Raw genomic sequence first — 12,282 nt, 5'->3', positions numbered from 1 at the left:
AAATATTCAAGTGTTCAAGTTATTTTTCCAACTTACAAATAAGAACTATCGAGAGAAACATTAGGTCGTGGTTTCTAAAGGCCGAGTATTATAATGAAATGAAGGATATTCAAAGTTATGTATGCAAAGAGTTTATCAAAAGGTACAATTTAAAACCGATTCGTGAAGACCAAACTCTTATGTCAAAGAACGTATCCAAAAATTATAAAAAGAAGACATTTGACGTCTCGTACGCGGAAAAGATGAGCCGTCGTGACTTAAGCCTTCGAGAAGAAGCTGAAATATTGTACAAGGACATGACAAAATTTTGCAATTTAGAAAATAATATATGGAATAAAAATGTATCTGTACGATGTAAAAAATCTAACATCGATGTGTCACAGGTAAAATTTTGTATGGGAAAGCCGGTAACGAAAGTACGAGGATCAAAATTTTGCGATGGATCTTTACTTGATTGTAGAAATAAGATAATAGATAAATTTCCTTACGTTGAAAGAACTAGTGATAAAAAAACTCGATCCTCGTATTTTAAATCTCAACTGAAGAACTGTAGATCAGATATAACAGTTTGTGATTTGACAGATATTTATTTGGAAAATCGTATAAACAATGTCAAGTTACAATACAATTGTTTGCATGCTATTTTAGATTCATTGAAGCACACTACGAACGATATGCTACTAATTGGATATCCACTGCACACTCAAATAGCCATCGGATGTCTTTTTGCAATGTCTGGTATGTTTGAGTCGTATGCAATCTTGAAACCTGATTGTAACTGCGGACACGCTTTTGCATTTTTTGGTCTCCAGAGAAACATTAGGTGGCTTGATATTTTATACAAAGTCTTAGACAATATTTTGCCCACCTCTGATGATTACACACATTCTGACAAAGCCTTAATTTCACTGCTTCCAATACAACATCTCATAGAACAAAAATCTTATCATGAAATAGTTGAACTTAATAACTTATGTCTTTTATATGAGGTCAAACCAATTCTATTGGACTTTCTTCGACCATAGATGTTTTCTTTATACTTAAGACTTATGATATGCTATTACAATTTTAATCTCAACACCAATAGTGACTTTTATACCGATTGTGACTTCATTTATATTTTGACATATGTCTGTAAATTACCTTATAACTTTTATGCTTGCCGCAGTCACTGTACACATTATAATTTATTATTGCAGTGCAATCTATTATCGTACATACTGTCGGATGTCTTCATTTTGTTAAGAGAAAATTATATACATCATAATTTGATTTTGTATTAAGTGAATTAATAACTTTTTAATACGTTTTATGTGTTTTGTACTTTGATCTTTTTTTTATTTTTTACTTTTCAATTTTTGTTTTTTTTTTGCTCATTTAGTGAGCTAATTTGCAGATTTTTTCGTTAATTTATAAAAAATTATTTTTGAATATATAATTTACAATTATTTCAATATTTTTTTAACATTATATCAATTAAATTAGTTAAACATTTTTTTTAGTTGTATACTTTATGTTAAAAGTATTAATGTTTTTATTTGAACTAAACATTTATATATATTGTATATTTTTATTGTAAAATCCTAATAGAATTTTAACAAATATAATAAAGATATTTTTTGTAATTCATGTGTTCAATTTGTTATTTTTATTTATCCTTACATTAACAATGACAATCTGTGCTTTCTAGTTATCAATTATTATTTGATGATATAAAAATAATTTTAATGTTTTTATACTTTTTATTTATTGTGACTAATGAGTTAATGGATATGATTATTTTTTTTTATGTTATTTATTATATTCCTTTATTGTTTGAGAAGTAAAAAAATTAACAAAATAGGCAAATCTATAGGCAACAAAAATTACAGTACGGTAATCGTTTTAATATTTATTTAAGTTGGAGCTATATCAATGATCCATCGCACAAAATAATACAGTTTTATGTATATTTAGTAGTTTATCGTTATAAAGTTGAGTGCGAATTCTGAAAGTTCAAATGCTATAAACCTAAAAATTTACATAAAAAGTATAAAATATACTTTGTTAAATCAACATTTCGTGCTGTTTTTAAATGTGAATATAATATAGCAAATATAATAAAGATATTTTTTGTAATTCATGTGTTCAATTTGTTATTTTTATTTATCCTTACTTTAACAGTGACAATTTGTGCTTTCTAATTATAAATTATTATTTGATGATATCAAAATTATTTTGGTATCATTATGTCAAATGAAAGAGGTATATAAATAGTATTTTTAATAAAAAAACCATAGCACTATGGGGTCACAGCATAGTGTGAGCGTGGCATACTTGGGAATAGTATAGATGATATCAAGCAGTGATTAAATTCACTATCATTAGAAACGCTTTGATGCAAATCTGTAGATAGTGTTTAATTTTAAGAAATTGGTGAATTATTCAAAAGCAGAACTCTAACTCAAAAAGACTTAAGGAAAAATTGCAAAAAAATCATTGTCATAGGCAATGTTTTTTACTGAATCGTCAAACGTTTGTAGCATTTATTTTTGATAAAATTGGCAATTTAAGCTGATTCAAATGCTAAAATTAATTTTTTCGACTCAAAAAAAGAAAAAAATTAAATAAGTTTAATTTTATATTCTATATCAATTAGTTTTATATAATATTTATGAAAATCAGTGTACCCCATTATAAGGTATATTAAAATAAATTAAAATACAACACCAAGAATTTTAACAAAAAAATAGCATATTTTTGAATAGGATAACAGTTTTCATGATATCTGGACATTTTTTTTTTTTTCATAGTATAGTAATTACATAAGCTTTAATTTAAGATTAAATAAAAGTGTCATATTTCCGGAAAATTTTCAAAAATTGAGTTGAAAAAGTGTAATTTGTGTATAAAAAATGTTATTTTGAATCCTCCCTGTGGTCAGGTCAAAAGTCAGATTTTCAAAAAATATATATCAAACAAAAGAAAGAACATAAAGTATTTATGAAAAAATAATTGTATTGATCCATACATTTTTCGAAAAGTTATAGTAATTTAAAGTTGAAAAAATAAAATCTGAAATTATAAATTTTAACTAGGGCAAACATTTGCACATAGAAGATATGTTGTCAGGACAATTTTATTTTTATGAACTTATAGTACATAAAATTATCTTTATTTTAACATATGTTTGAAACTTGGAGTATTTCCGGAATATTTTCAAAACTTAAGTTGAAAAAGATAAATTTTTGATCAGAGTTTGCTATTTTGAATCCCCCCTGTAAGCAGATAAAGGATCACATTTTCAAAAAATTTACATCAAATGAAAGAAAAATACCTATGATTTTAATTTAAAAAAGAGTTATTTTGATACGTTCATTTTTAAATAAGTTATGGCAATTTTCGAAAAAAAAAAAGTTTAAAAAATGACAAAATTTACCGATTTTAAAATTTGTAATTTTTGAGGATAATGTTTTTAATTAGATACAATTTATGATTTTTTGACATATTGTTGAGAAAAATCAGTCCAGTGAGAGTTGAGAAAAAGTAGTAACAGGCACAAAAAAATAAACACATCATGGTAAAATTAATAGCTTCTCATCTTTGCATAGAAGCTTAAAAAAAGTACTAACAAATAGTTATTGTGAAGTTTAGAAAAATAAAATTTTTTATTTTAATTTTTATTCTTATTAGTGATAACTAATAAAAATATGACGCTTTAAACATAATCTAAGAACGTTTAAATTATTATAAAAAAAAAAAAAAGTCAAAATAGTAATTTTATCAAATGTTATAAGTGTTGTCAGTTGAATTTGAGACAAACTGTATTTTTAAGGCTATTGGGTGAGACTAGTTAATCAATCCCCTTAATTTTATTAATGCTTTTTTTTTTTATTATTATTTTATAATTTTATTTTATTAACATCCTCTTTTAAAAACTATTGTTTATACCAGAGAAGATAAGAAATCCTACATAGCCCAGTACTACGGAATTAAAATTTGAAATCTACTTACCAATGCACGACGATTTCCTGACTGAGCTATGTAGGCTACTTACTTAACTAAAATTAATTATACTTAAGTATATTATGAGTAATATTATTTAAATAAAATAGTTTACTGTGGATCATTAATAAGTCTTTGAAGAGAATTGCTCAATCTTTGACTAGTAACTTCAAAGAATGGAATATGAAGTGCCATGCCTTTTAAACTAGCTTGCATACAATTTTGATCTTGATCAGCAAAAATAGACATACATAAAATAGGAACACTATGATGAAATGATTCAATAATACTTAATACTCCACCATGAGTAATAAACAGTTTACAGTTTGGATGTCCTATATATCAAATTAAAGTTAAATAAAACAAAAATGTATTTAAAAAATGAGTTCAATACTGTGTGAAATATATGACTAGTGAAATTTTTTACCTAAAATATCATTTTGGGGAAACCATTTACGAACAATAATATTTTTTGGTAAATTAGGTAATTGGTCATCTTCCCATTTCCACAATACAGTTTGTTTAATTTTTCCCAACACTGATAGAAACATTGAAACTGATTCATTAGACATTTTTGAAGATTGTATAACAGAGCCCAAACTAAAGAATACAACACCATCTTTGGCATTTTCCATAATAGTTTTCAAATTCTACATAATAAATTTAAAAATAACTATCAATTTAAAGATAACATTAAAAATAATCAAAATAGGTTTTAAATACATGTTATTCTTTTAACATTAATCACTTAATTTCTCTTACAACAACAATTTTTTTTTGGTATTCGTTAGTTACTTATGTTTCTTTTTTAGCTGATATAGAATATTATTTATGTTCATCCCTTATATATTATAGTGTAAACTTTACTTGTTAAAATGGCAACATACATATTTAACTAGCATATAAAATAGAAAATGTTCAAATTAAAAAAGTACTGGTCCAAAACATCTTCTGAACAAGTATTTTAAAAATTATTCACAATTTAAATTATTGACTGAAGGTACAGCATGGGTGCTCCTATTGTTATCACTAGACAATAGCCTCACTCCTTTTCTTACCTGTATACAAAAATGTTAGTAACATTCAAAGTATTGCTACGAAAGTAGTTATCAAACATTTAATTATTTAGTTACATAATTTTCTATTTTATAAGCAAATTATTTATTTATGTTGTTATTTGAAAAATTGCAATTATAATTGACATCTTTATAAAATATAAGGGTTGAATATATAAAATATTTTACAACAGAAATTCATATATAACTAACAAATGCCAAAAAAATGATTATTTTAAGTGTAATTTAAGTGACTAGTATTAAAAGAATCATTCTTAATAAAGTATATTTGTGTTTGTTTAGTGTAGTAGTAACAATTAATTTCATAAGATATAAGCTAATTACCTCTGGTAGTTCTTTGTTAGGAGCTATATGTGTTCCGGCCATTGGGATATAACTTGGAACATGAGGTGTAACAGTGCTGACTATTGAATGACTCATATATACTGTCAAAGATATGCTGCCAAGCATATCACCTAAATCAGGTCTATTTTCATATCCAGGATATTTGAAGTATGAATTCATCATGTTTTTTTGCTGTGGTATATATATCATCTTATTTAACCAAGTGCTACATAACATATATGCAACATTAATTGTTCTTTGAATAAAAGTCATATTGGTAGGAAAGTTACTAGTAACTTCTGGAATGTAACCTGGATGGTAAGGGTTCCCATGCCATTGAGAAATTCTAGGGTTGACATTTGCTGACACTAACTGTACAACTGGTGCATTATATTTGTGACCAAGGGTAACATGACTTTCAGCAAAAAAATTTTCAAAAATTACTAAATCAAAATTTGATTTATCATTTTCTATAAAATTTTTAACTGCATCTTTATCCAAAGCTTTAATTGATATGAAAGGACCACCAAATAAAATAAAAATAACTGACGGTATGTAGTTTATAATTTTCATTACAAAAGAAGATTTATCCATGTGATTAACTAAAAAAACAAAATGTTGTACATTTTACAGTTTAGAAAGTATGTACATATTGTGGTCTTATTAAAGTTCTAGATTAACCAATACAATTTTAATCAATATCACTGGATATTATGATAAAAAAGTTATAGAAATTAATCTAACACAAAGAGAAAGGATGAGAATATTTTCATTTAAGAGTGATGTTTGCATATTTTACTAGGATTTTATAATAAAATACAAAAAATATTAATTAACCCTTTAATGTAACATTTTTTTTACTAAAATAATAGTTATCAGAAAATTGTTTAAATCTCCAAAAAGGTTACATACATTTAACAATTTATTTCTTGATATATATTACCAATAAAGTGCATTATACATAAAATGTATGCCTAGTAATTAATTAAATCTATTTTTGTACTTGTTCAAAATATGTAACAAAGTATATTGTAGGATTAAGAATATAATATTTTTAAAAAATACCTCCTAACTCTTTCAAAAATATGTTAATTAAAAATTACTTATGTAAAATTATAATTAATCTGATATATTTATATATTCTCTATGACTGTACAAATTATTGTTTTTTCAAAACATATTTTCTAATCCTTTGCGCCTATAGCACAACCTAGAGAAGCTTTCTCAAAGTAATTGATTAGAAACAACCTATTATACAAAAAAATTTAATATCCAATATTTTTGATCTGTGGCAAATATTGAACTCAGTTTTTACTTCAACAATAATAAATACTATTAAGTTAATGTATCATTATGAATAACAAGTAATAAGTTACAAATCAATTGCTTCACACATTTTACCAAGGATGAGCAAATTAAACGAAATAACTAACTTAAGTTAAGTTAAGTATGAACAATGTCGATAAATTAACAGTTAAAAGTTATCAAATTATAAATTTAACTAGCTAAGTTAAAAGATAAGTTCAAATTTTTTTTAAAGTTAATTAGTTTAAAAAAAGTTTATTTCATTTAAATTAATTCTTCGGTTAAAAACTTTTAAAATATTTTTTATGAGTTGGTAATGCAAGGAAAAGCGAAGAATCAATTTTCAATTGAATAGAAAGAAAAAATTTATAATGACAAACATTTTTTTTATTCGTTTTATATATTTTGGTGTTTGATGCACTGTTTTATCTTTAAAACTAGTTATTAAAAAAAATCAGTTAAAAATCACATACATTTTTGAAAAAATAAAAAAATATAAATATAATATTTGGGATAGGGAAAAATTTGATTTTTTTAAAACTAAACCATGTGTGCAGAGTATAAAGAATTTTAATGATACTTTGAATTTAGCTTAACTGTTATTTTAACTAATTAACTGAAAACAGCTAAGTTATTTCAATAGAAAATTAAATTAGTTAAGTTAAAAATTTTATTAGAAAAAAATGAACTAGTTAAGTTGAAAAGTTGAAAAAAATTAACTTTTTAACTAGTTTAATACTCGCCAATGCATATTACTATCTGTAGTTTATTAGAACTTGAATACTAAGATATAAGTTGTTACTTGTGACCTAACTTATTTAGTTTAGACCATTATATAAGTTAATAGATACTACTAAATTAACAATTTGAATAAAAAAATTTTTGCTCAAAAAAACATACTTGTTTTTGTAAATCCGCTATCTTCCAAATGAATATAATTGTACTTATTACGAAATTCATTATTAAGAGAATACGGTGATACCAGTGTTAGATTATGACCTTTTTTAACTAATTCTTTTAATAAAGGAGTAAAACCAAAAAAATGACTTTGAGTTTCTGATGGTAAAAAGGCTAAAATATTAGATGCTTGTACGTTAACTGAACTGAGTCCATATCCAACAACAAAAATAATATAACACTAAAATTAAAGAGAAATAATAAGTAATAAAATCAATCATTAAATAATAACTTACATATATCAAATTCATCTTAATTCCTGATTCGTATTTTTCACCATAAAGTAATTAACGAATTTAGACAATAATTTAAAAAAAATGTTAACTAAAAATTTGAAAACAAATGTTATTTATTATTGAACAAATTTAATGGTTAAAAAACACTTAGACATATTATAATTTGAATCTTGTCATCCATGGCGAGATGATAAACAAAGAATAATTTTCCTCATTCCCACTAAGAGCCGTCTCTAATTTAATTCAACAGTATATATACTTAAATATATATTATTACATAAGTTTATTATAAGCAATATATTAAGCAGATGTAGTAATAAAGAATAGATAAGATTTTATCTATTTACTGATACATCATACTTGAATTTAGGGGTGATTTCAAGGTGGATTTATAAATAAATAAGATAAATTCATCTTTTATGAGTTCGGTCATATGTGTTATATTTTGATAACAGCATATATTTTACAATTTTAAATAAAAACAAATTCATAACAATATTTATCAGAACATTCAATGTTCTAAAAATTGTGTTCTTATCGAAAATATATTACTCTTATCATTATGCTGTGTGGCTCATGAATTATTTAAATATAATGAAAAAGAATGATGATTTTTTGACCCATATTTTTTGTTTTTAATTTATTTTTAAAAAAACCAAACTTTTTTGGCTTAATTTATTCTTTAGGGGCGTGTGACAATGTATGATATTTTACACAAATTAAATATCTATAAGACAAGAAAACAAATAATGAAAATTTTCTTTTATCTACAATATTTAGGTGAATTCTATGAGAAATTTCGATAGCTTGATATTTTTTTCATCACATCTAGTTTTTGAAATAATAACTAATTATTAAAACGTTTTAAAAACTGAAAAATAATTTGTTTTCAACCTTTTTAATATAATTTACTGATGTTAAAAAAGGTGTGCAAAATTTGGGGCTTATCCGTCAAGTTTAACCGTTTTTATAGATCTTAAAATTTGAATTTAATGGACATTAAAAAATAAAAATTAACTTTCAACTGTAACTATTTTTGGGTTAATCTCATAATTATGAAGTTGCTACAAATTGATTATGTGTAAAATTCAAATTATAATTTTTTTTAAATTTTTACATGACAAATAACCAGGAAAATCGTAATTATGAAAAATATATATACAGTAAAATGATGAATTCAGTATTTATCAAAAACAATGACATGTAGGAGCACATCCTCCTAACTAGTATAAAAACTATTAAGGTACGCTAAGTTACTCACTAGTTCTAACACGTGTGCGCGCACGTTAATTTTAATTGTAGTTAGAAATTCATATTAAGCGTGTTTTGATGTAATTTTAAGTTGTTATGTAATCATAACTTAAGGTAATAGTCTGCCAATGAATTTTTTTCAAACTTCTCTCTTTAATATTATAAAAATATTACTTAATACCTGTTAATTCATAAGTACCCATTTCGTTTAAAATAGTTTTGGTTACAAAATTTTAGAATCTTTCTCTAGCTAAAAGATTAGATGAAAAAAATATAAATATGAATGAACTCATATTACCCATGATACATACTCATACTCATATACCCTTAGTAATATACCAGTCAAAATATTCAAGATCTGCCAAAACGGCTACAATTATTTCACATGAGAGTAAATATTTGTTATCACATAATTCATTATAAATTAATTTAACTAGTAAATTAGTATTGTTTAAACTGTATGATATTTGACTTTTTATTTTCATAACTCTCTCATTTTTGACCTTAAATACGATAATTATAAATCTTATTAGCTTTTAAATTTAAAATTGTATAAATACATACATAATAAATTAAAAATAAAAAGTAAGATTATTCAGCTTTGTAGTTGAAACAAATTATCATATCAAACCTAATTCGACAATATATACCTTAAATACATTAGAAATTAATGACTAAAATTATTTATATGGAGAAAGTTAGTTAAGTAACTTGTTATTTGATAAGGGGAAATGTTTTTAAATTTTTGTGAGTAAAATCTGTAACTAAATACTACTAGTTGTGTTCATTTGACATATGGTTGAAAAATTTTGTTGAATAATAGACACAAAAAAACACATAGTAACATAAATAAGAAATTCCTTTTAATGAGGGGAGATAACAGTGATGAGGTCCTTGATATTCATTAAAGTTATTCAATCTAAATATAATAAAAATCAAACAAATTTTGAATTTTATTCCAAATCAAAAAGAATTAAGAATAAATACAAAAGAAGTCATTATGACGGGCGGTGTTCGAATCTTTTATCCTAAGTGTAAAAGAATGTAATGTTACTGACGCGGCAACCGTAAATCATAGATGTTAGTTGTTAAAAGACAATTTAGCTGATTCAAAAATACCAAGACAATTTTCTTAACTTTGAAGAGGTGAAATATTCAAAATAAATTTAAATTTATATCCAATGTAACTAAGATTCATGTAACTTTTATGAAAATCAGTGATCTCATTATAATGGCAAACCTTTGTAAGGTATTTCAATATAAAAAGATTGCCAAGTTGTCCATTTATTAAAAAGTAATAACAGTGTAAAAATAAAATTGAAAAAAATAATGTGCAAAAAGATAATTTCATATAGAATTATTTTACAGGGGGAACCCTCACTTTTTTTTTCATGAATTTTGAAAGTCAAAAATAGCATAATTTTTTATCTAAAAAAAACAGCCATTTGGACATAGAAAATAAGTCGTCGGGACAAATTTTTCTTATTTAACATAAAGTACGTAACATATAAGCTTTAATTTAGTATATATTTAGATAACACAGTATTTCCTAAAATTTTTCAAAAGTTATCTTTTTGTGAAAAAATTTTAAATTCGTCTGTAGATAAGTAAAGGGTTATATTTTCAAAATATTTATATTAATAGAAAGGTAAATACGTAAGGTGTTTATATAAAACAAATTATTTTCATTCGTTTATTTTTCAACAATTTATGGCCATTTTAAATACCAAAAAAACTTTACGAAAGAAAGTGATTTTTTACATGAAAATTACATTTAATTAATAACATTAATTTAATTTCGACACTATTTGCACAAAGAAGACAAGAAGTCGGGGCTGTTTTATTTAACTTACAATACCTAACATAAGCTTTAATTTAACATATATTTAAAAAACGCATTATTTCAAGAACATTTACAAAAGTTAAGTTAAAAAAAAATTTTCTGTTTACTCGAATATTTTTAAATTTAGATTTTACCCCCCCCCCCTGTATAAAGGAAAATGATCAGATTTATAAAAATTTTCGTTGAATGAAAGAAATTTTTACTTAGTATTCATAAAAAAGTATATTTAATAAAATGAGTTTTAAATACGCCCTTAGAAAATATTTAATTTATTAGGGTTTCAAAATTTACTTATATTCGTCATTGAATCCTTTTTTTAATTGGTTTTAATTATTCCATACAGAGCTCAGTTATGATTGTTTTCATTTATTTAGAATGATCAGTTAACCAACAACAAATAAAATAGATATTTTCTGAACATAATTTTCATTATTAGTACATTTATGTCAATTATAGACAATCTTAAATATAGTTTATAACATTTTTCTAAAATACTAAATAATAAAATGCTTAATTTTTTTTGTACAATATATTTTTAAATAAATATCACTTAAATATTTTGCCATCTTTGAAGATGTGCCATCCTTGGACTTAAATCCATCTGTGCTCCCTAAATATGTTTATTAAATGCCTCAAATTTTTAATAAAAATCAAAATAAAAGTTTTTTTTGTACTATAAAAATATAAAAAAGGTGTTACATCGCTTTGGCCTCACAATATCTAAATTTAATTAGCGCCAAACTATTTTCAATATGTTATTTTTAGAAAATATATTTGTTAAATAGTTAATAAACGATTGACAATCTTTCAAAAGCTAATAATAAATCAACTATTGACCAATTAAATCTCTTTGATGAAAAAGTTTCTAGTTTTTATTTTTTTTTATAAGGGAAACTTATCAGAAAAAATGTTACTCTCACATAATTCTCTCAGGTTAAAAATTAAAATAAAATATTTTTCTGAAAAATGAATTTTTAATAAAAATAAAGATTTATTTATGAATTTGCAATAAATGTGACAAATTATTTCCTTAGCTGAGAGTGCTTTTTGATTAAGAGGTTTAAGTTATTAGTTTTTTATTTGTTATTATTATTTGTTCAAAATTAGAATGTCATAAATAAAAATAAATATCATTTATACTTAAATTACGTCAGGGACAATCATTAGTAATGATTCATCATATTTGCCTCTTTCTTCTAAATACTTCAGCGATCATAAGTAAAATATTGGTAATATAGCAATTTATTAGCTACTTTAAGATGAGCCAAACAAAATTTTTTAAAATATATTTAAAACTCAATGACAG

General features: G+C 23.8%; 1 protein-coding gene across 1 annotated transcript in view; it reads right to left on the bottom strand.

Annotated features, from left to right (window-relative positions):
- Nucleotides 1–8,197, bottom strand: part of LOC126896250 (UDP-glycosyltransferase UGT5-like) — a 14,463-nt gene extending 6,266 nt beyond the window's left edge. Inside the window, exons 1-5 of the mRNA XM_050668889.1 lie at nt 7,883–8,197; nt 7,590–7,827; nt 5,385–5,986; nt 4,412–4,634; nt 4,100–4,319 (exon numbers count right to left, since the gene is read on the bottom strand). Coding sequence (XP_050524846.1) covers nt 4,100–4,319; nt 4,412–4,634; nt 5,385–5,986; nt 7,590–7,827; nt 7,883–7,897 — 1,298 coding nt within the window. The 5' untranslated portion in view covers nt 7,898–8,197. The remainder of the gene's footprint in view (nt 1–4,099; nt 4,320–4,411; nt 4,635–5,384; nt 5,987–7,589; nt 7,828–7,882) is intronic.
- Nucleotides 8,198–12,282: the final 4,085 nt, after the last annotated feature.

This window comes from Daktulosphaira vitifoliae, unplaced genomic scaffold (assembly GCF_025091365.1).
Source record: "Daktulosphaira vitifoliae isolate Bord-2020 unplaced genomic scaffold, ASM2509136v1 Scaffold_1, whole genome shotgun sequence".
In the NCBI taxonomy this organism is placed as follows: domain Eukaryota; kingdom Metazoa; phylum Arthropoda; class Insecta; order Hemiptera; family Phylloxeridae; genus Daktulosphaira; species Daktulosphaira vitifoliae.
This window is presented reverse-complemented; position numbering and strand designations above follow the sequence as displayed.